Source organism: Hyalella azteca, unplaced genomic scaffold (assembly GCF_000764305.2).
Source record: "Hyalella azteca isolate HAZT.00-mixed unplaced genomic scaffold, Hazt_2.0.2 contig3816, whole genome shotgun sequence".
Classification (NCBI taxonomy): Eukaryota; Metazoa; Arthropoda; class Malacostraca; order Amphipoda; family Hyalellidae; genus Hyalella; species Hyalella azteca.
The window spans coordinates 3,209-28,426 of NW_025934050.1; the positions used below are offsets into that span (position 1 = coordinate 3,209).

At 38.3% G+C, this 25,218-nt stretch overlaps 1 protein-coding gene across 3 annotated transcripts in view; it reads right to left on the minus strand.

Annotated features, from left to right (window-relative positions):
• Positions 1-3,488: 3,488 nt before the first annotated feature.
• LOC108672070 (macrophage mannose receptor 1) overlaps positions 3,489-25,218 on the minus strand; it is a 38,442-nt gene continuing 16,712 nt past the window's right edge. Inside the window, exons 4-8 of one of the 3 annotated variants that reach the window (XM_018159687.2) lie at positions 25,083-25,192; positions 24,677-24,806; positions 4,699-4,875; positions 4,039-4,151; positions 3,489-3,672 (exon numbers count right to left, since the gene is read on the minus strand). In XM_018159687.2, the coding sequence (XP_018015176.1) occupies positions 3,523-3,672; positions 4,039-4,151; positions 4,699-4,875; positions 24,677-24,806; positions 25,083-25,192 (680 nt within the window). In that variant the 3' untranslated portion in view covers positions 3,489-3,522. Of the gene's footprint in view, positions 3,673-4,038; positions 4,152-4,698; positions 4,876-22,854; positions 23,321-23,672; positions 23,786-24,274; positions 24,452-24,676; positions 24,807-25,082; positions 25,193-25,218 lie in introns of those variants that run through there. The other 2 variants (XM_018159686.2, XM_018159688.2) reach the window with 2 other exon arrangements.

A 25,218-nucleotide genomic window follows, 5' to 3' on the forward strand; every position in this document is an offset into this window, starting at 1 on the left:
GTTCAAAGACGTGCAACAAGGATAATTCCAGGCTTGAAGGGCAAGTCCTATGAAGAAAGATTGAAGATTATGAAGCTTCCAAGCCTCAGTTATCGACGTCTGCGTGGGGACCTCATTGAAGTATATACAAGTATACTCATGGTCTATACAAGGTCCCTGAAGGGTTACTAGAATTTGAAACAAGAACCAACACCGGGCCACGGCTATAAGCTAAAAAAATTGCGCTGCAACTTCTCCACGCGACAACATTTCTTCTCGCTTCGAATCACCGACATGTGGAACAGCCTCGCCCCGATGACATCGTTGGCGCTCCAAGTATGAACGCGTTCAAGAACAGACTAGATAAAGCTATGGAAAAGTATATGTTCAGATTTGAAATGCCTAGCACCATATCAAACCCGATGGGAGTCGAGTAGCTATTTCAAACTTTCGTCAGTCGTGAAAAGATCCGGTCAAATGACACGATTTTAGATCTTCTGTGAACAAGGCACGAAAAGGAAAAGAATCGGCGACAGGCCACAGCAGGCCTACACTGCAGCGCCGAGATCACTATGTTATGTTATGTTAACACGCAATCTTCGAATGAAGTAGTTTGCAGTTGAAAAACAAAATGAAGTGAGTGGGTCAGGTAGAGTTCAGATTAAATCAATTAGCCAATCATCCACGACTTTTCGTGACGCCAAAAGAATATGCTTTTATTTTGTGGATCCATTTTGATTATATGTTCCATATATTACGCGTTAATCCCAATTCGACTTCCATGGCTTAATTAGAAACGGAGCAGACTTAAAAATAAATTACGCTTCCCAATGTAAAACAAATGAGTTATTATTAAAAGGAGGGGTCTTCTTTATACGAGGTTAACATAAATTCCTGACTGAATGGCAAACACAATTAATCAAGCACCTGCATACACATAATGTCGAACTGTCGAAACAACGCTCAACCTTAGAAATTACTTTATCTATAGCAAAGCTTAGGTTTTGCTCCACAATTTTTGATTTTATCTAAACAATGTGGTATTCTAAATAAGTTGAAATGCATTTTTGGCTTAGTAAACGTCTGTCTCACGTAAATATCTCAACAGATCGCTGATAAGTTCAAATGTGTTCAAGCTCAGTTGTGTGTAATGAAGCAGATTTTTGTAAACATATCTCTCTCAATTACTCTCCTTTAGATCCTCAGCTGTCTTAAAAGAGCTTATGCTTTCCTGCAATTATTAGAGAAGATTTAATGATTCTGAAAGAGATTGAAGCCTTTCTTGTGCATTCCTTCCTTTTGAAATGGGACGTTTTTTAACGTTCAAAGTGAATAAAAAATTTGACGTTCGTGTTGATGGCTAATTGATTAAATGTCAAATAGTTGAGATTGAAGAGGCGAGATGCAGGACTGAAACCCACGCTAACAGAAAAAAAATTTCTGGTCGAAATCGGCAGGGTCGCCGGGTGCTTATGGTGTAGCAAGATAGTGACAGTGAGTTGCAGGTTCTATAACTTCAGCTAGCTGTAAAATTTCAGAGATGTCTATAATCTTCGCCACACCAAACATAGTCCAATTTCAAATACTGACACCACTGACTATATGCTGTATAATGTTCATACATATTTTAGCAAACATTCTGAGCATGAGCTTTGAAATGCATCTACAGCCTATTTGTCATTAATACAGTATCATATAAATCAATCCTGTAAATGATGGTGATGGTATTATGATCATAAGCACTGATATAATACACGATTTTTCATAAGTCCATTATATTATTCATTATTTTTCATTAAGAGTCAAGTTTCAGCCGTGGTCGAGAGCGGACGCTCGTGTTTTGCGGTCCCAGATTTTTCACTTTTAACTTTAACTGTGCCGTTTTTCGGAACTCTTTTTGCATTTTTTTATGATCCGTGTCAGTGAATGACTGAATTTTCAGTGAAGTCAGTAAAAGAGAGTGCAAATAGAAAAAAAGCCTATAGTAAAAGTGTTTCCATCACAAATTACGAATCAGGCAATAAGTCCAGCAGCTATCTCAATCAATCGTCAGCTATAGAAAGATCGGGTTCCAAAGGCCGGATCCCTTGTGAATCAAGTCACGAAAAAGTTCAAGAATCGGCAACAGGCCATGGGCCTATTTCTTCAACGCCGACACTTCTATTCTATTATTCACTGTTCCGTTCAGTTGATGAATTTATTTATTTATAAAGTACACGGAAAGTTTCAGATTTGTTTCGATTTGTTAATACCTAATCAGATTTCTATATATGTTTGTCTTAATGATGACATTGTTTGGTAAGTAAAAGAAAATTGTCATGTAAATTTAAAACAAATAATGATTACGCCATAATTCGTAAATGATGCAGCACGCTACATATGGTACAAAATTGTGATTTTTTCAATGAATATAAAACTTAGGAGACCGGGGGTTCGTTGGTCGAAACAATACTGTTTAGAGAACAATGCTGGAAATAAAACGATGATGATGATTTACCTTACTGGTTTTATGTAAGAAAATTTTCATTCAAATTTTATATTGTAACCAAAAAAATGATTGCTAAACATAGAGTCAAGCCATAAATGTCACTTGGATGAACGACATGTAAGGTCATATAAATTAGGCGTCTTGCGCGGCACGAGAAGTAACGTATCAACGATGTTAGGGAACGTGGATTAATATATGGTTTTATTAGAAGTTAGAGGTTAGTATACATACTATTTCTCAGCTAGAGCTTCAAGTCACCTCCGCGGTAACCTCGTTCATACTCGCTCTGTACTTTGCAAAAGCGTTTCATGATCCAGCACTTAAAGAAGCTCCGAATTTAGAGTCCTAATTTATAATTCGAAACGCTAACACAAAAACAAACAGTTTATATTCTCATATTTTCTACATAAAGCTTGCTTGATTATTATAGTTTTGATTTATCATTTATACGCACGCTTTATGTACAGTGTAGGATACTCGGTCACCGCTGCTTGGGGTCCCCGAAGACTTCATTGATATGTTTATTTATTGAATGGACTCAACATAATTGGTGCCGTGTCAGTCTTAATCTTATTTGGGTTTATTTTTTGAAAGTAACGTTTACGATACCGCGAGTTTTCGCAGCCTCGTCTCATGTGGTGGATCCAGACTGCCAAGCAGCTAGTCTCTGGACTTTGTATATTTGTCTTGCTTTTAGCCAGCACGATCACTGTTTTGAAATGTCAAATGATCGCAACGAAAACATCATCGTTTCCACCCTAGATGAATATTATTTCGTGAAAAAAAACAGGAAGTATTTCGGCCAATTTATTGCATTGTTTAATTATTGAACTGACCACAAAAACGATAGCGCGTGATTACGAGCTCATCTGCAAAAAAACTCCTTATACTTGTTTTACTTGTATTTCATATCGTATTTCAACCTTATGTCAGCATCAACTATATTCAACTATTACGATATTAGTATTCTCTGGTATTCGCTAGGGTATTCTCTGAAATTTTTCACTTTTAAATTATGATCGTGCTATGAAAATGCGATTCATGCCACTAAGTTGTCATTCAACTGGCGATGCCATGCAGAGCGGCCGGCGCAACTCTAGGCAGTCAAGATCGTTGAACCGATGCCGATATTCATAACCGAGTTCCAGACACCGCTCGACTGTCGGGTTGTCGGGAAGCAATGTTCCGAGGTTTTCGAAGAGGTACTAGTCGAGAGAAGAATATCAGTCAATTTGGAGGACATAATGATATATATCATTATATGAGAAATCATATTTCATCATCCGCCTTTTTTAAAGAAATAGGTGAAGACAGAGCCTCCGTCTTACAAGGCAGAATCGTCGTAATGGTTGCCAATGGGAGTCGTACTGATGAAGTATAACACGAAATTCACAAAATTATGGCTAATTTGATTTGTATTTATTCATGGAAGCACTATGGTTGTACCCCGGTTCATGGTTGAGTAAGTATTTCTAAATTTGATGTATTTTTATGGAAGATCTCAGAGGGACTAAGACATGTTTTTTCTTTTTCGTCAAAATTCACAGGATAATTTTGATTAGCCATCTTACCTGACCCCAATAAGGAAGTCCCATAGGAATCGAGGAATTGTTGAGCCAAAAATAGTTGTTCGTCTCGTCTACCAGGTAGCCACCCACCCAGTATACGGTCATGTGCTGCAAATCTGGCAAAGTTGCTTGATTTTTGTTCATGTTTCTGGTTAATATGTAGGACTTAGCGTAGCGTCTTATTTAGAGGAATTTTATTGTTGCATTTGTAAAGATAACAATTTTATTATTCATGTTTCTTGTTTGTGTCTAAATAATGATTTTATTATTCAATGTTAGTTGCCAGTGTCAAAATACTGTAGGTCAGTGAATCACAAACAGTGATTAGCCCTAACTAAACTGCAAGTAAACCTCATTTTCTACATTGGTGTTCGTGTTAATCGAATTTGGAGATTGTAGTTTCCCCTATTAAAATATAAAGAAGCATATTAGTCCCGAAAAATATTCAATTATTTTAACGTACACCATGCTTTTTGAAACAGTAGCTTCGTTTTGGATGTTATTTTTTGTAAACCAACTATAGATACCATAAAACGAGTTGTGTACTCTTGAAACTTCAACGGGAGCATTTGACCAATAATGTTCACAGACATTTTTCCATGGCCACTAATGTATCAGCTGAATTTATCTGCTTGGTCGATTGGATATTGAACGTTTATTAACCTTGCTCGAGGATGTAATTAGCCACTACTCCGAACTGCTCGCAATTATCGAATGTGACCAGATCGCCACCATCCGCCTGGCAGATATTTCGCGAGGCCTCCCATGTCTGCCTGGCTGAGCTATCAAAGCTCAGGCACTGACTTCCTACCGCCGTGAAAGGGAGGTTGCAATGACCCTCTGGAAGAGCATGAAATACATTTAATTTCCATAATTTAAATATTTAGATCCTAAAGCTGCTGGTCTAAAATGCAGATTTAGGGTAAATGATATTAATTTTTATCGCACACAAAATTTATCCATATTTTTATCATACGGTTGCGGTTTTTTTACAATTTTTTTCATTTCGAGGTAAGCTCATTGAATAAATAAATTTTTTAATATATAGCAGCACCCCACCTGCTGTTGGTGGCACTTCGCAGATGTGATGAAACTCCGCTGAGCAGGTATACGCCTCCATGTAGGGATTATCTCCATAGAAAATCCCAGTACACTGACCCCCCCCCAAAAGGCTCCCACCTGCCTCCTCCAGCCTGTTGACAAAAAAAGATGTTTTGTTACTGATTTAATCCGTAATCATGCTAGCAAATTTTGATGAAACTACTTAACATCGAAGAATAAATTTCAGATCAGCGGTTAGCGACAATATTTAGCATGCAAATACCATTTCTAATCTATCGATCCAAGTTAATCAGACCATGCAATATCATAATATAATAGAAACTACTCACCGTTCCCCAGTAGGGTGCCCCCATGGCTATAACAGAACCGTCCCTCCACTGCCATTCATCTCGGGTCACTGAGTACGTTCCACCGATCCAGAAGCTATCATTCATCCCAACTGCATTGGGTAGGCAAAGATGCTCTATTAGATTACAGTTCTAAATTAGACCATGTTAAGCTATGGCTCATACTCGGAATCGTGAGAAATGGTGACATGCAATGAAACCTTCGCCTACAGAGGTTAAAACAAATGTTATTTGGTACCTTAGGTTTAATAATTATTAATCTACAAATTTATTAAATTAATACGTGATTAAGTGCATGGTGGAAATATTTAATTTATTGCCGGAATTGATACTTATGAACGATGAAAATGGTGCAATCCAACTTTGGGACTCACACGGTACAAATTGAAGATATTAAGGAGGTTAGTGTAAATCCTATTAAAGCAAACCTCATCTTCACCTTTTTCTTCAAGGTAGTGCACAGCGTCCGTGAAAACGTCGCAGCGGTCGAGGGTGGCGAGTTCCCCGTGTAATTCGCGACACAGAACCTGGGCATCGAGCGCGGGCAACCACTCGGCGGGGGCGAGCACGCAGCCGCTCCCGATGTCATCGTAATTCTCAGGGCAATTCAGTGAGTGCGCTGAAATTATCGATTTAGTTCATATAAATAAAAAATCCATATAATCGATTGGTTTAGCTGGGATGATGAAGTGAGTGCGTAGAATTGGATCGAAACTAACAATTGATAAGCCTGCTAGAGTGCATTGATAGATCAATTGAGTGTATTAGTAGCAGAACGGTTTGCTAGCGCGTCGGCTATCAGGCGTTTTCGCGCCGGAGGTAAAAAGAAAACATCGTAAGCAAGGCGGAAGGTCTCAATCATTCAAAATCTAAAATTTATCATAGCCCACAAGGGGCGGAATGTCTCAAATATCCAAACCGCTGAAGCTGACTCGAAAGAAGCAGTGTTGGCATCTCAAAGAGACTAAGCGTTAACTAACGAGGGACAGGTGAAGAGCATCAGAAACTAAGACACTCGAACAAGAGGTCGCTTACGCGGGACGTCGGACGCCCACACGAGAGAGATAGAAAAGGGAAATGTAAGGAATCCTACCTACATATAGTAACTTGACCCCACAACTGAGACCAACTGTCAGACACCGCGAGCTCAGCGGTGGGGCTCTCAGGAATAATACCCCTAGGAGCGCGAAATCCCATAGGACTTCTGACAAGCAGAGACATCCACAGATGTCACCCCTGAGGTAATAATCTTAAAAGTGCATATTTTCAGCATAAAGGGCTCGACTTATCATGTGCTTACATACTACTATTTTTAACAACTAATCGCTGTATGAATATTGAAAAACTTTTCAAATTTACGATTGAGATTTCTAAAACATAGCTATGTTTGGCGAACAAACTTTGTTTTTATCGATCAGATAAATTATTTCAAAAAGTAGAAAATTATTTTAAAACAAAATTTTAATTGAAACTGAAGCAAATGCTGGTCCGAAGGTTCTTACCAACGACCAGAAGCAGTGATGCCGTGGCAAGACGAGTTCGCCACATTGCGGTTCAGTGAGAATTATTACCTGCGGAAGAAATTGCAGACCGTATCATGTTCTTTGAATAATGTTCATTTATAAAGACATGAGATCGATCTCATTGACTCAAGAAATAAGACGCCAGGGTAAAATAGATGGATACACTAATAATTAAGGGCTTCCAATGAACTTGTACTTGTGAATTTGATTCTACAGGAAGAAATTTTCAAAAATTTCAGAACAATTTGATTAGAATGACGGTTCGTTAATTTTTCTACTTTTCTTTTTAGTCCCAATGTAGTGATTGCAACCGAAACTATGCTTATCGATATAGGAGTTTGCGACGACAAGTATTTATATTTATTTCAATACAACCGGTTATTTCGATACCTATTTTATCTCATCAATCGCATGAGTGAACTTTTCTCTCGATAGAGTTTTAATAAGCTATTTACTGTCAGGTTTGAGCACGAGGGCGGCACGTTGAACCAGTTTTCACGCTGGCAGCTATGACTTGACAAGGGAAAGGACACAAATAATCATGTCAACTCTTATATACTTAAAGACAGAAAATCCTACCCTAATACAGAAACTGGACGTTCGAGTTAGATATTATTCCTAACAGGCACATCATGGCTTTTGAGACTAACACAGCGCGAAACAAATAAAGGTGGCTAAACGAGCATGCTATAGATTTTATCAATTTAACAGGGGTACATCACCGCTTTGGAAGAGGAAATCCCTTGGCGAATCCATTAAATCTCCGCCTGCAAGACTGGTCAATCTCAGCTCTTGACGATGCGCTCTGGGCGCGGTTCAGTGGAGATTCAGGAAACTTGCAGGCCACTCCGGTGAATCTAGTAGCAGGTCGATTGGGTGAGGTTCACTGGAGATTCAGGAAACTTGCAGGCCACTCCGGTGACCCGCACGAGAGAGACAGAGAAGGGAAATGTAGGGAATCCTACCTACATATTCTTAACCCCACAACTGAGATCTGCAGTCAGACACCGCGAACTCAGCGGTGGGGCGCTCAGGAACAATCCCTATTGGAGCGCGAAATCCCATAGGACTTCAGACAAGCACAGACACCCGTCAGAAGTCCCCCCTGAGTGAATGATCATATAAGTGCATATTTTCAGCATAAAAGGCTCGACTTATCATGTGCTTACATACTACTATTTTACTACTACTTTACTACTGCTTTACTCGACTTATCATGTGCTTACTACTACTAACTAAGCGCTGTATGAATATTTAAAAACTTTGCAAATTTACGATTGAGATTGCAAATACATAGCAATGTTTGGCGCTCAAACTTTGTTTTTATCGATCAAATAAATTATTTCACAGAGTAGAAAACGTATTTTAGAACAAAATTTTGATTGAAACTGAAGCAAAATTGAAAATTGTAAAAACTTATGAACAAATATTTTACTCGTATAATAGTGCTCTCTCCGTTTCAGGGTAATTAATATTTTTTAATACTGACTACGTTCGCATTGAAATAAAAGCCAATATGAAATGTAGATGTACCTGAAAATAATTATACTGTAGAAGCCGATATTGTCGGAGATATAATGGAATAACTGCCCGATTCCAGCACCGTGACCCTTAATTGTTGGGCTTTTCCAACCTTACCTTGGCAGCCAGTGATGGAGATGCCACTGGAGCTACTTTAACTAATATTGGCCTGCACAGATTGCGGTGATTCCCACGCTTGTAATATCGCTGGGGAAATACGTCTTTATATCACTGTATCTCGAATACTGTCATGCAAAGGTTTCAGTTCATATATGCATAAGTATTCACAATATATTTGGTAACATATGACTGTACAATTGCGTTGTGTTCTTGTTGTCCTTTCCAGCCCATCTCTTAAACACGAATGAATAAATCCCGGATGTAGTATACAAAACCTCAAGTGCGGATAGCTCTCAATCATATATGACAAATTATTACGGCCAAATGATAATCACTGACAGGTTTAAATTGATGCTATTCCCTAACAATATTACCGTAAAGTCAGTAGAAACGACGCAGGCAAATTATCCATATGAAAATAATATGCGTTCAGTGACGACAGGACTTGAGAAACGATTCCGTGAACGTCTGTGCAGGTTAAATCAACGTAACCGAGCTAGAAAAAGCGCCACGACGATGAAAGTTCATTCTTATTATCAAAAACCATATCCACTAGATAGTGATATAGGGTGACCACGCATTGCAGCTCCCATGATGAGATCACGCCACTGCAACTGACTGGAGTAAAGCCATCAATTATTGTGTGGCAATTGTTATGTCACGAAATAAAATAAGAATCTAAGTCGCAGTGAAAATAGGGCAGCAAAACTAGATAGATGTAGCGAGAAAATGTCGTTTGCTCGAAAGCACAATATCCAACTAGCGAAATTACAGTACATAAATTGTATTACATTATACTTGAAAATGATTTTAAGTTTTCAAATTTATTTAATACTTACAGTTTAGATAGGGCTAACATTAGTCACAAAGAGTCACACAATTTCCAAGAAAATCACACAAATTTCAAAGATATAGTATGAATAGCAATTTTTTTTATTTAAGGAACTATCTGGTGGATGCTATTTTGATTTCATGTCCTTGTGATGTGTCCTGAATACTTGAATATCAAATTAGAGGGCCTAGGTATATTTATCAATCAATACCATCGGTGAGTTTTTCTGTAACATGAATCGAAATAAGTTTTTTGGGAGGCTCGTACAATGATTACCTAATTAAGAAACGACTGATTTCACAAACCTGAAATTATTAGAACCATTGTGCAGGTGTAAAATTAATATATTCGTTGCATTTGGTGGATATCCCAGTCATTTTTGTGGCCGTTATCGGTTAGTTGCCTAAATTTGGGACGACTTATCTCTCATATCTAAGACAGTAACAGTCACTGCGCAGTTTCAATGTTGACTAATTTTTCAGATTTCGTTAAAATACAAATTCATTTACGGCCGTTATCGGTAAATTGCATAATATAGAAACGATTGGAACCACATTCCTGAATTGATAAATGCCACTGCGAAGAAGTAAAATTAACATATTACATGAGTTTGGTGGAGATTCATGTTAAATGGCGTCAGCTAAATTTACCATATGGGGGTTCTTCAGAAAGCTGAGACTAGCTGTTGGAGGTAGGAGGAAGCATGTTAGGGTGGATCCACAACTTCCTTACAAATAGAGTACAAGCTGTCACAATTGGAAACTCGGAATCGAGAGAAGCGAGGGTGATAAGCGGAGTGCCACAGGGTTCGGGGAAATAAGTTACAATAACATTTAATTTATTGGTTTTAGCACGCGGGCTCTTTCATACGAGGTTTGCACAAAAAAATCAGTATTAAAAGGCAGTTAATTTACTTAATTCTATGAGAGTTACTGACAATAATGGTGCAGGGAAAAATTAGCAAGGATATACATACCTTATAAAGTACAGAATATTAACATTCTAACGTTATACATTCACGGAATTAGCGCCTCAGTCAGTTTTTTCAACCATCAAATGATGATCATAGATGAAGCCCCGTTCCCAGTTATTATACAGTTTTATTTAAATAAAGATGTTTACACTTCTCAGCTTCAGTCCCTGGAAAAGCTCAGCGGCTTAAAACACGCGTGCAAATGCTATTCAAACGTTATTCAAGTAGAGATTTTACTACAACGAAAGAAAGGACATCACGAGTCATACTATGAAAGTAGGTAAAAAGTTATTATTAACAGAGTTGTTAGAACAGAGAAAAAGGCAGAAAACAACGATGTTGTCACAGCAGCAAGTATCAGATTCCCGAGGTTGAGTCACGCTTGAGCTTGAGTCACCACCCTCAACTCTGGAGCACTCCTGAAGTTTGCGCTGTCAAGAGGCTGGTGGCGACGTCGCATGTAAGCCCTATGTTTGCTTGCATCAGTCAGCTCTACCGTCACAAACTTTTGTATGTAAACTACGATACTAATTTCCGGGATGTTTTAAAATTTAGAAATCTTCGAGGTCTTGGCTGATTTCTTAGGGAATTTGTCTTTTGGGAGCGTAAACTTCCTGCGTTAAGATGTAAAGTATTGATTTTTATAAAAAATTCCTAGAGTTTTAGCGAATGCACTTGGTTTTTTTTTTTCGTGAAATTTTTGACAATGCTTACGCACTCAATTCCGACAATCTTACGACGACGTCACAAGTTATCTTTGCCTTTTAAAGAACAATATATCTTTGCATATTAATTTTCTTTCGAACGGGAGCAACCAGTTGGCTTTATATTTTTTACTTTTCCCTTCCAAGAGCCGCACAAGGCACGCAACTGCAGGGCCTATTTCACACTGACGGTAATCCTTCATCCCTCAGCACAAATACTTTATCCCTGAGAAGGAATTGGGCAATGCAAAGCATTGCCCGCGAGGCTGCTGAGCTTTTTCTGGAATACAAATGTCTATTTTCATAAAATCACGCCAGAAATGCGAAGTATGTTTCGAGTCACCCAAGATTTGGAGTAACCAGCCAATCGAGGTATATTCTCCATGCAGGAGGACTCGTTTCGGGGAAATTTTTTAACTTTATTTCAGTTAGCACTTGTAATGAATAACTCACAATTGAATTCGGTGCAGAGCATATGACAGAAGAATTATTTTTTAATATATGAAGTCCTGAATCTATGTGATAAAGACTGCATTGAATCTTGGTGCACCAGATGTATAGGTGAGTGCGTGCAGTGGGAAAATTCTTCCACCATTAATAATTTTGTCGTTCGTTGTTAATTTTGTTGGCTGGATTTAGTATTTTTGTTTAGGTTGCGTTCATATTTCGTAGTTTAAGTAGGTAGCAATTCAGCTAGGGTAATGATTATTCATGTACTGTCCATCATTCGATCCATTTGCCCAATTTTTGCCCAACTATCAATTCACTTTTGGACGATGTACTCATCAACTTCAGCCGCCAGCCGGCACCGCAACAACAGTTTAATAAGTTCCACCTATTTTTCTAAATTGATATTTCACTATCGTTTTGTTTGAATGAATGTGCTATTTATTCCCTAAATTTATTTACGCTATGTAACTAAATATTTCTGCGGTACTCTAGTCAAATTAATGATCAATATTTATTTCATTAGTCTCATCTTGTTTGTAAATGTACATAATTTTGTATCGTTCATAATTTTAACGATAAATTTAGTTTCACTTGTTGACTAACTGAGCGAGCTTGGCTACGCGGAATCTTACGCCCGCAAACTGCCATATCTTCTATTTATTAAAATCACTTGTTTGCTTAAATCGCAAGTTAACTAGGAATTTAAACTGGTTTAACTTTAACTTTAACAGTAAAAGAACAGTAAACTTTAAGTTTACTGTTCTTTTCCCTACTTTGGCCCCGCATCTGAAGCTATGTCAAAGGAATTAAAAGTTTTATTTGCTAAATATCTTCCGGATGTAAATCTTCATGTGTTGCTAGTTAACAATTTTAGAATCAGCTCGTTTTTCAGGTTTAAGGATACCCTACCTGTTCTTATGTGATCGTCACTAGTTTACAGATACAGTTGTGCGCAGTGCGCATCAGCGTACGTCGGTATGACGTCACGCAATTTCTATACTAGGCTGGCTGAGCATAAAGGCAGGAGTTATAGGACGGGGAACCTACTTGCACATCCACCTCAGAATTTTGTGAACTGACGATGGAGCTGGACTCCGAAACGTTTTCTCTTATAAAGATATGGTGAATTTTTGTGGTATTGTTTTTGCTTTTAAATTCCTAGTTAATCTTCTATTTAGTCTCTGGGAAATTTAGATAAAATACGGGCGATTCAGGTGGCGTTACGAATTTTTTGTCATTTCTCAAGCTAACTTTTCATTTATTTGATAATCATTTCGTATTTTCAGAATGAACGCATACGCGGAAAGACGTAAAGTTATTTTGCGAAATATAACCGGACAAAATCTTTCTTCAATTTCATGGAGTGTTTTAACTTACTGATTCTAGATTCGCGAATTGTTGAAATAAATTTCTTAGTATTTTTCAACTCATAGCCATGCTTGACTCATTTCCTGCTCGTGAAGATAGTAAAACATAATTCTATGTTATTAATATATAAATTTCGAGATGCGGTATGATTAATGATTGTGCATGTTTTTATACATTCATTGCAAGCTATTTTGAAATTAGGCGTAAAGTGGGGCAAAATGTCAATTGTAATTTTTATTCATAAATTCACGTTGGGCCTGATTTTCCTTTGTCATATATCATACATTCCAGTTAAGATTAATAAACGTTTATATTCAGAGAAGAAGTTAGTGCACACATTCAAGGTCCATAAGTCGATACCGTTTGTGTGCTCGCCTAATCCTTACAAACATGGATTATGGATATATGGATATGGATTGTCTTAACCCTACAAACATAACATAACTATAAAATTAAGCTTGTATGCAACTTCAGCCAGTATTTGGGCGCAAAATAAAAATTAAAAGACTTGTGTCTACCGATTATAATTATGAGCAGATTTGAAATTTTTTATGCATTATTCTTTTGCAAAATTATCATCAGTAGTTGAATTGATAATCATGTCACGACAAAATAAACACAATTTTGACTCCAAACTTGTCACAGAATTTCCTGCTAATGCATAAATTAAAATTTAAGAGGTTCGCAAATAGGCTTTGCCTCAAATACGTAATGTCATTAATAACATAGGTCGTTAAGGTTGCGCGCAAAGTCAGTTGCGCGCACTCTCAGTTTAAAAAATCCATTGGTAAAAATACTGCGAAAATAAAATATTTAAAAGAAACACCCTGTAGCAATTGAACTATGGGGATCATAGAATATTTTCAAGCACGATGTCTGAACTTGTGAATATTGAAAAAAAATCCTTTTATTTTTCCGGTGTCTAGTTGAGGGAGAACCAACTGTGCAGCTAATTTTTTCAAGCTGTTAATTATCAATATTTATATGATGCATACCTCTACAACTAAGATAGTATTTGGAAGTTAAGTGTGTTTTACGAGCGGAGAAATAGGCGCTCGATGACGCTGTCTGTGCGCTCAGCGAGACAAGCATGCGCCTGCCGTTAGCACCAACCAAGATATACCTCATCAAATTAGGTAATTATTACCTACGCAAATTTAGTTGTAGGTAATTATTCCTTTTTAACGACATGAGAGGTTACACAAATAAACGTATTACCAACATGCATCGTGAGGTCATCGGAATATTTTTCGTGGTCTGCCACAACATGTTTGTTGAAATTTAGTTTCGATGCTTTCCGTATGAGGTCTCAAGAATATATTGCCATATAGATATATAGAAGACTCTTCAATTAATTATGTTAAGTCGTAAGGACACATCGCCGTCACGCAATATGAGGGCCACGAAGACTGCACTGCATGTAGGACAAAAAATTTGTTCCCACTGCAAAAAAATTAAAAAGTTCCGAGAACTTAGATAAATTAGTTTCATTGTAAAAATTTCATTGGGGTTGGGGAGAAGATTCGACGAACTGTTTTACTAACGCTTAAAAAACTATTGTGAATATTATTTTAACTTAAATTTTAATTCTAAATGTACGCGTTGTCAGCAAACTTTACTTGAGCTCTGGAATTTTTATCTGCCACATGCATGGCAAGTAAAAGTCAAATTTGTGATTGATGTATGGATCTTTGTTAATTAAGAGTACATTAATCTTATAACACCGTAATCGGTAATAATAGTTTGCATGCTGGTCATTGTTTTAGACCGGGACTCAAATTCCAGCATTTTTTTTCAATAAATATTCATAGTCAATGCTTCTTATTATTTTCACATTTTTCCTGCCAAACAATGTAGTTGATTTGTAGTTGACTATTATTCATGGTGCAAAAACATAAAAAATTGCACATGAATCAATATGAATTATTTTAAGAAGCGGAGTTGACACACTGGCTAATGCATACCTGGTTCCCTGTCAAAATTTACGCGCGGCTATCCTTCCGATTTCGGTTGCGACTCTCGGATTAGAGGTGAATCAGATGCGAAATGGCCGCCTCTTCTATTTAGCCGCCAAATAGGAGCTATTTTGAGTAGTTTCGTGGAAAAAAATATAAGGGTCAAATGACACACGAAATCAGTGGCTGGTCAGGCCACCATTGGCTTACCCCTGTCTCTTATACACATCTAGATGTGTATAAGAGACAGNAGCGCATGTATCACGTGTATATCTCAACAGTTTGCAGATAAGTTCAAATGTGTTCAAGTTCGGTTGTGTGTAATGAAGAAGATTTTTGTAGTAAACACTTCTCTCTAAATTATTCTCCTTTAGATCCTCAGCTCTCTTAATAAGAGCTTATGCCTGTCTCTTATACACATCTAGATGTGTATAAGAGACATGCTACATGCCTGGCAAATGTAAGTCAAACTTGCGTGTGATGTGTGGAACTTGGTTAATTAAGAGTACATTAATATTGTAACACCGTAACCGGTAATTATTGTTTGCATGCTTATCATTGTTTTAGGCCGGGACTCAAATTTCATCATTTTTTAAAAGAAATATTCATAAGTCATGTTCTTCCTATTATTTTCACATTATTCCTGCCAAACAATGTAGCTGATGTTTTTTGCCGCATACACGATTATTCTTGGTGCAAAACATAAAAAATTACACATGAATCAATATGTAATATTTCAAGTAGCGCAATTGTCACCCTATCATCGGCTAACGTACCTGGTCTATTATTCGACCAGTTCAGATGCTGCGTTCTGCTGTTTGCTCATCTTCAGCACCACTGCACCAGCATGGTCTATTTCCAGCTGTAAAAGTCACATCGACTGGAATAATTCTGCTGTAGAAATATATTATCTTGAGAAAGTAAATTAACATATTTGTCATATATATTTATATGAAATATTTTAACCTACAGTTCACTACTCGCAACCATGGGCGAAAGAACTCAGGTTATATAAGTTTAAATATGGCACTTGCCACCGACTATAGGAGAATCATCAGCTGTCTAAGTTTAAAAGCTGTTTGCTGTTGATCTTGATGTCGTAAAAACAGATCGTGTAATTTCAATGACCTGCGCTATTGATGTCTGCTTTCCAATTATGTAACGAGGCTGTGAAAATCTGTAAAATTTTATACTTTTTAGCAAATGGCGCCCCGTGTATTTTAGGATGAGTTTGGCAGATCACGTGTATTATTTGATGAGTGGGGCAACACACGTGCATCATTTGATGAGTGGGGCAACCCACGTGCATCATTTGATGAGTGGGGCAACACGTGCATTATTTGATGAGTGGGGCAACCCACGTGCATTATTTCTGTCTCTTATACACATCTAGATGTGTATAAGAGACAGCATTTGCTGAGTGGGGCAACCCACGTGCATCATTTGATGAGTGGGGCAACCCACGTGCATCATTTGATGAGTGGGGCAACCCACGTGCATTATTTGATGAGTGGGGACACCCACGTGCATTATTTGATGAGAGAAGAATTGACTATTGCTGTCTGGCTCGAATATCATTGAAGGTGAACTTCTAGGATCGCAAGTGCGTTGGCTAGCGGGGCATAAATAACTCCTGGCGTTTTAGTTAGTTGGAAACTGAAAAGTTTCTCTATGGCTGCAATCAAAACTCTCTACCGTTCGACAAAAGAACAACGTCAATTTACAGAAGAATGTTGTATTTTCCGGAACTGAGAAAAGAAACTGCTTAACAATAACGAAAATTTTGTAATCAACTTGATGATTAACCACGATTTTGGCCTTAATAATTCAGGGCGATATTTGAACTCTCGAAGAAAACTAAATATGCAAATAATAGCGTGGTGATGAATTAAACTCTTACTAGTTTGGATCATTGATTTTTGTTGGCAATGACTACCAGAAAATTATTTAGAATTTTTTTGTGCCACGATATCATGCACGTAATATATTTCTCAGTTATGAGTGAATTGATCACGGCTAAATGTTCAATCTCGCAAAAATATAAAATATAATTTTCTAACATGAGTGAGCAAATATTTGGCAGAAACCACGCAGATAATGGCCGCCATGATGTGTGAAAGAAACGAGATATTGAGTGACTTGAGCGGTCGAAGTCTTCATCAATCTGCCGTCATTGGAACGCATCAGGAGCTCTGAGGGGTTCTGCCTGATTATTTTCATCTTTTGTAGCAAGTAATAGTTGTCTTATGATTATCTAACGTGTTGATTCATTAATAATATTATAATGTAGCGCCAGAAAAGCCGTCTGGACTGTGCACCATATGTCGTTCATTTGGCACAAAGAAATTCGTTCGCAAGCATGATGAGATTAAAGTAATTTTTACAGATACAATTATTGTCTGGAAAGTTACTTTAGGAGAGTTAAAGGCTGATTCAAAATATGGAAGAGAATGCAGCTCGCAGTTGTTGAGGAATTTTTCCTGCCGCATTAAGGACAGCTTAGATTCAATTTATCTGCACGACCTCCTACTCAATAATGTGGCTGCATTTTTCTTTCAGTTCGACAGCAGTAGCTGTGCCGGAATTTGATCACGTGTTAAAGAAATTAAACTCTTTAGTTCGGTAATATACATGTGTTTCCCTCTAATTTATAGCATGAGTAGCGTGCAGTGGGTGGCATTCATGTATTTCAGAACTGATATTTATCTTAAATTGAAATTCCAAGTCCAAGGTCTACTGTTCAAATAATTGAACACATGGAATTAGTTTAACCCTATGAGCCAAAAGTTGCTACGCTAACCTAAATAGGATTTCAAGTAAGTCATTTGCAGGTTAGAAACTCAAAGTTTTCTCCTCCTCAGAAATACTTAAGGTTTCTTGCTTTTTCCGAGTCTAGATGTTCCATCGTTTAAATTAATCAGAAGAGATGCCTGCTGCGCCTTGGCCCCGACCATGATGAAATTGACACTTTTGACTTAAATGTTCTGTTATTAGTATATTGTATTGTTGTTTCGAGGCAGGCTTGTGGCCAAGTTTCTTATCGTGCAAGAAAGACCAAGACCAACTTCTCAGGTGGAATAAAGACTATATGCTGCAATCGCAGCTTATGGTCCTTTAAGTCTTTTCTACTACACGTTTTTTAATTTACATTTAGAATGAGACTGACAGACATCGATCATAGGGACGAAAACGTAGAATTCTTAAAGGTTGAATTTCCGCATCGTTCTTTTTTTCAGATGGAACCATTAAGAATTTTTTGACGTTTTGGCACGTTCGATAATTAGTTTTAATTTGGTGGCATGAGAATATAACTTGAATTGCTACATTATTCCACCAGAAAATTTATTTACGGAGCAAATAATTGACAATCGGATCTTCGATAGAAAAGTACATTTGTAAGCGCGACTGCTATGTCTGCCGCTCTTACTTCAGCGCCGACCCAACAAACGAAACTTTATCCGTGCAGGGAAGTGAACTTTGGTAGTCTGACGATTTATTGGTAACGAAGGCACTGGTAAGAACCCAAAATAAACCCAGCGGATGTCTCGTACTGAAGCTAACTGATCGTGATAATTGAGTTAGGTTCTGTAAACAAGAATAACAAATTTAAGGTGTAGCAATAACGGTTAATCCTAGTTATTCCTAACAAAATCACTATTAATAAATATCAAAACTCGAATTTATATGTCACAATATAACTATTCACAAATATCACGCACAAATTTGCAGGTCACAATAAATAAGGTCACAGTAGCTTGATTGCAGTGAGCAGCCACCCGATCACACTTCACAGGAGTCAACGATTTTTTCTGCATTTGAAGAGTTGAGCTCTAAAATAAAATTTATTTCAAGCTTTCAAATTATCAACTGCACTCTAAATTACTGGATTGATAACCAAAATTATGTCGGAATATACGATAGTAATGTGAAATACTAACGTGAAATCAAATATGTTGCTCAAAAATGGGATCCCGTTTAATCTCGTTCTCCCTGTTCACACCGACACGACAGCTAGGGTAGCGAGAACTTTAATGTACCGCACTGGACTAGTCTTCAGAGGCTCCTAAAAATTACAAACGTTCTTATGCAATCTTAAATTTTTAAGCTGTCGACCATAGGGATGCTTGGAAATTTCAACTTAAAGCATATATGCAAGAGCTACTTCTATATGAAACAAGAACCAACACCAGGGGCCACGGCTATAAACTAAAAAAACAGCGTTGGAACACATCCATGCGACAACATTTCTTCTCGCTTCGAGTCACCGACATGTGGAACAGCCTCCCTGATAGCATCGTTGACGCTCCGAGTATGAACATCTTCAAAAACAGACTAGAAGAAGCTATGCAGGAGCATATGTTCAGTCTTAAAATGCCTAGCAAATTACGGACCAGGCTATAAGTCAGGCAGCTATCTCAATCAATCGTCAGCTATGGAAAGATCGGGTTCCAAAGGCCGGATCCCTTGTGAATCAAGTCACGAAAAGTTCAAGAATCGGCAACAGGCCATGGGCCTATTTCTTCAACGCCGACAATTCTATTCTATTCTATAGGTAGTCGCTCTATCAGACATGGTCAGAGTTGAACATTTCTATTGTTGGAGCCATCATTATTTTGTGGGCTTTAAGACAGTGATCTCCAGACAATTCGAAGTCAACACTCAAAATAATAATTTTCATCCTTTTCAATGTCTACAAGGGCATTTTATTTACAATCAAATTGTTTAAAGCTCTCTAATTCAGACAAAGCTATTCAACTTTTTTGATAGGCATTAGTCACTCTTCACTACGTGCTGCTCCACTGTTAGTTTTAAACTGGCGCCTTGCTATTGCAGTTGCAGCAACGGCTAATGCTCTGCCTGGATGGGGGTGCGGGAGGTAGACCCCGCATACCTCTGCATGGTGGGAACTTGTAGCTGTATGACTGAAAGCTCTTTTTGATGTGCACTCGAATCAAAGAAGCATTTAAACCTTTCCAGTTGGAGCTTGAGCGTTATTGCACGTGCAATTATCGAGTAGAATATGATTTGCGTATTGGAGCACATGTCCTGGGATCTTCTATCACCATCTAGGTTATCATACGTCATCAAGTTATAGCATGTTCTGTAACCACATGGTTGAGTCGCGCTCAGTTACGTCATCCCTGTTAAGGACTATATATAGCCCGAGCAGTACACTGCTCGTCAGTTGCAGCGGTGCTGCCTAGCCGGTATATTGCTAGTCCGCTACTCCAGCACGTACTTGTGCTGTGCCTGTCCATCCCCTCCTCCATCTGTACTCACTCTCGTGCCAGTTTATTAGTATAGATCTAGAGTTACCTCATGTTTCACTTGTCCTGCCGGCCGGTCCACACGCTCAGTTTTACACAACGATTTGTCTGCACTGTTCTAATCGTTGCAGATAAAACGTTGCGTGTGAACGGGAAAACTGCGCAGTTTCGAAGCCGGCGGGAAAACTGCACAGTTGCAGCGAAATCTGAGCTCCAGAGCATATATTTCGATTAACTGCGCAGATAAGTGGGAACATGTAGACGGTAGCACCGTTTTCCGATTCAATTTGTCCTCAGTTTCAATGATTCTGGCGACAATGTCGGAACTTCGGTAATGTTCGCGGTAATTTATTGCTCTATACGAATGTTTTCCTTGCATTTGGCGAGTAAAATCCAAGGACTATAGTAACAGGGAAAAAAAGTTATATATAAGTAGTAAAAGGAAAAAAAGTGAGAGCTTAGTAGAAAAATTCGAATAAATCGATGAAAACGCAAAAAGAGAAACAGCTGTAAAATAATTAAATTGAGGAGTATTTACCGAAAATAATTAAGAAAAAAATTAATAAATCGATTAAATTTGGGGCTGAAGAAGATGACATCTGCAAGCTATCTTTCTGGTAGTTTAATTGATTCCTCGCATTTCATAAATGATCCAAATTTTTTTAACAAAGCCCAAAGCCAAAACTGACCAAAATACTGCCTGCTCCATGACGAGATCGCGCAAAACCGAGCAAACTACACAGATAAGTCGGCACCGTGTGGACGCTCTAAAAATTGCAACGATTTTATTCCGACTTAAAACTGCGCAGACAAATCGTTGTGTAAACCTGAGCATGTGGACCGGCCTTTATTCATACTTGGAACAACAAAGTATCCTGACTCTCAGCTACAAATCTATCAGGTGGTCATAGAAACCGACACATGACACACATGCGGCGCACACATGTGTGAGTGCACGTAATGCAAATTCACCTTTGTTTCCTACACTCATCGGATTTATTCGATTTTTCAGTTAATAATTCCTGCAACATTAATTCTGGTGTTACTTCTTCCGGTGTATTAAGCGACCTCTGGGAATCTCTACAAAAATTCAGTGACGTCAATAGATTGAGTGAAAGAGAATTGATTTGCGTTATTTTTCTGTGTTATTCATCATATTCTTGGAGTAGAAATAGTTATTGATCTCTTAGTTTGCTCGAGTATCTGTAACAATTTATTTTTCATTCGATGATGTGACTTATGTGCTCAGAAGTGGGTATATAATATGCAGAAGTGTCAGGTTAAAAATAGACGTCTTGAGCAGTAGGAGCATGGGTTTGTATCGTCATAGGCTAAATTCACCATGCTATATGTCAAGTTAGAGTCAACTCTCCTTTTGTTCCGTCGTATAACATAGCAAACGTACGTGAGTACGTTCATCGACGCCACTTATAGAACGGGAGATGGTCATGGTTCGTGCGATTACCCTTTTTAGTCTTTAACCAACCCCATCATGCGATAGCCTCATCAGCTTGTGACCAGGGGTGTCATGAAGAATTAAGCTTGACCAGCTGCTCTTTTTTGCCATATTAGGCAGATTCGGCCCACCGGGCAACTGCCTTCCTAAAGAGGCTGCAAAATAGAAGCCAAACACCGTACAGGACAGATATAGGCCTGATTTACCTTCAAGCCGAATCCAAAGCCACCGGGAACGAAAACTTTGACAGGGTACTCGTGAATTGGAACGAAAACTGTGACAAGGTGCTCGCTTTATATTTTGCCATAGCTTCATGATCCACCACTAATAGCGGCTCCGAAATTAAAGTCCTAATTTATAATTCAAAACACTGATACATGAACAAACAGTTTATATTTTTATATTTTGTCCATAAAGCTTGCTTGATTATTATAGTTTTTATCTATCATATATACTCACCTTCTGTAGATCAGGAGTCTTCAAAATTTTCCATGTGCAGGCCACTTTATATATTTCCCATATGTATGCGGACCGCAGGAACAAAAAAAATCTGTGCCAGTAATTTTATATTGGCAAAGAAAAAAATTAAGGTATTGTCAAAGTACAGAGAAAAGAATATCGTACAGTGCTGTGCTCCCTGAAACTGAAGTAGAGAAGCCCCATTCGGCCTCCGTCCCCACAATATTCAGTTACACACAACTGATTGGTTGTAATGCACAACACATACCTACCAGTATTGTGTCTGTACGTTACACTATCGAGAGAGAGGAAAACTGACTTGCATGGGCTGAGCGCCACCAGTCAACAGGCCCCAGGCTTGAATAATTCTGCGATGCCCTTCGTACAATAATTGTTTATTCATTTCACGATTTCATCCGGTGGGCCGATTGAAATCATGTGGCGGCCGGATGTGGCCCTCGGGCCATAGTTTGGAGACCCCTGCTTTAGATCATATGCTTTATTGATGTGTTTACTTATTGAATGGACCCAACATATTTGGTGCCGCGTTAGTCTTAATCGTACCTGGGTTTATGTTTTGAAAGTAACGTTCACGATACCGTGAGTTTTCGGAGCCTCGTCTCATGTGGTTGATCTAAAATGCACCAGCAGCCATTCGCTGTCGGCATATTTGTCTTGCTTTTAGCGCGCACGATCTGATGTTTTGAAATGACAATTGATTGCAACGATGACTGCGCCGTTTCCAGCCTGGATGAATAATATTGCGTGAAAAAAAAACAGGAAAATTTTCAGCCAATTTATTGTAATGTTTATTTATTTAACTGACCCCAACAATGATACGCGCGACTACGAGCTCATCTTCAGAAAATTCATTAAATTTGAATTACCTGCTTTCATATACAGTATTAATTGAATGCCATTATTATATCGAAAGCAAAGATGAGCAGCTCCGTGTTCATTTTTTCTTACCTTCACCAGCGGTCTCGAGATCACATGTTCAAATATTATGGTATTGGCATCCTCTGGTATTCGCTATGGAATTCTCTGAAATTTTTTACCTTAAAAATTATGATTGTGCAATGAAAATGTGATTCATGCCATAAGTTGTCATTCAACTGGTGATGCCATGCAGAGCGGCCGGCGCAACTCTAGGCAGTCAAGATCGTTGAACCGATGCCGATATTCATAACCGAGTTCCAGACACCACTCGACTGTCGGGTTGTCGGGAAGCAATTTTCCGGGGTTGAACTAGTCAAGAGAAAAATATCAGTCAATTTGGTGTACATAATGATAAATGAGATATAATATTTCATCATCCACATTTTTTACAAGAATAGATAAAGACAGAGCCTTCCGTCTTACAAGGCAGAATCGTCGTAATAGTTGACAGTGGCGTCGTACTGATAAAATATAACACGAAATTCTCAAAATTATGGCTAATTTGATCGTTATTTATTTATGGAAACAGTATGATTGTACCCCGGTTTATGGTTAAGTATTTCTTAATTTGATGTATTTTTATGAAAGATCTCAGAAGGGCCAACACATGGTTCTTCTTTCTCGACAAAATTCACAAGATAGTTTTGATTAACCATCTTACCTGACCCCAATAAGGAAGTCCCATAGGAATCGAGGAACCGTCGAGCCAAAACCAGTGCTTCGTCAAGTCTACCAGGTAGCCACCCACCCAGTATTGGTGTATGTGCTGCAAATCTGGCAAAGTTGTTTGATTTTTGTTCATGTTTCTAGTTAATACGCAGAAAGTAGCGAAGCGACTAATTAAGAGTAAGTTTATTGTTGCATTTGTGAAAATAACGATTCTATTATAGTTGCGTGGTTCAAAATAACGTAAGGCAGTGAATCACAAACAATGATTAGCCCTAACTAACGCAAGTCAATTTCATTTTCTACATTGGTGTTAATCGAATTTGTATACTGTAGTTTACCGTATATAGAGAAATATATTGGTACAGAAAAAAATATTTTTCAATGTCAACTATGCATTTGAGACATTATCTTCACTTTGAATGCTATTTTTTGTAAACTGACTATAGATACCACGAAACGAGTTGTCAACCTTCACTCTATATAAGCTCCAGCAGGGGCACTTGATGGATTATGTTCAGAGACATCTTTCCATGGCCACTAATGTATCAGCTGAATCTATCTGCTTGGTCGATTGGATATTGAACGTTTATTAACCTTGCTCGAGGATGTAATTAGCCACTACTCCGAACTGCTCGCAATTATCGAATGTGACCAGATCGCCACCATCCGCCTGGCAGATATTTCTCGACGCCTCCCATGACTGCAAGGCTGAACCTTCAAAGCTCAGGCACTGACTTCCTACCGCCGTGAAAGGGAGGTTGCAATGGCCCTCTGGAAGAGCATGAAATACATTTAATTTTCACGATTTCAATATTTAGACCTTGAAGCTGCTGGCCTAAAATGCAGATTTAGGTTTAATGTTGTTAATTAATGTCGCACACAAAATTTAGCCATATCTGTGTATCATTTGGTCACGGTTTTTTGTCATACATTCGTGTTGATTTCCATGTAAGCTCATCGAATAAATAAATGTCTAAATATATACCGGCCTCTCACCTGCAGTTGGTGGCCCTTCACAGATGTGAAGAAACTCTGCTATGCAACCAAACGCCCCCATGTAGGGATTATCTCCATTGAAAATCGCAGCGCAGTCGCCCCCATAAGGCTCCCAATTGCCTCCGCCAGCCTGTTGAAAAAAAAATAAGATGTTTTTTACTGATTTGTTCCGTAATCATGCTTGCAAATTTTGATGAAATTAGTAAATTACATAACATCCACCAATTCCAGATAAACAGTTAACGACGATATTGAGCATGCAAAGACTATTTCTAAGCTGTCGATCAAAGTTTATCAGATCATGTCTAATCAATCGAGTTGCGTATATCTGAAAAAATTGTCTGTAAAACAAATTTATGAACCAGTGTTGAACATGCATCATCATAATTCAATAGAAACTACCCACCGTTCCCCAGAAGGGTGCTCCCATGGCTATAACAGAACCGTCCCACCACTGCCATTCGTCTCGGGTCACTGAGTACGTTCCACCGATCCAGAAACTATCATTCTTCCCACCTGCATTGGGTAGGAAAAGAAATTCT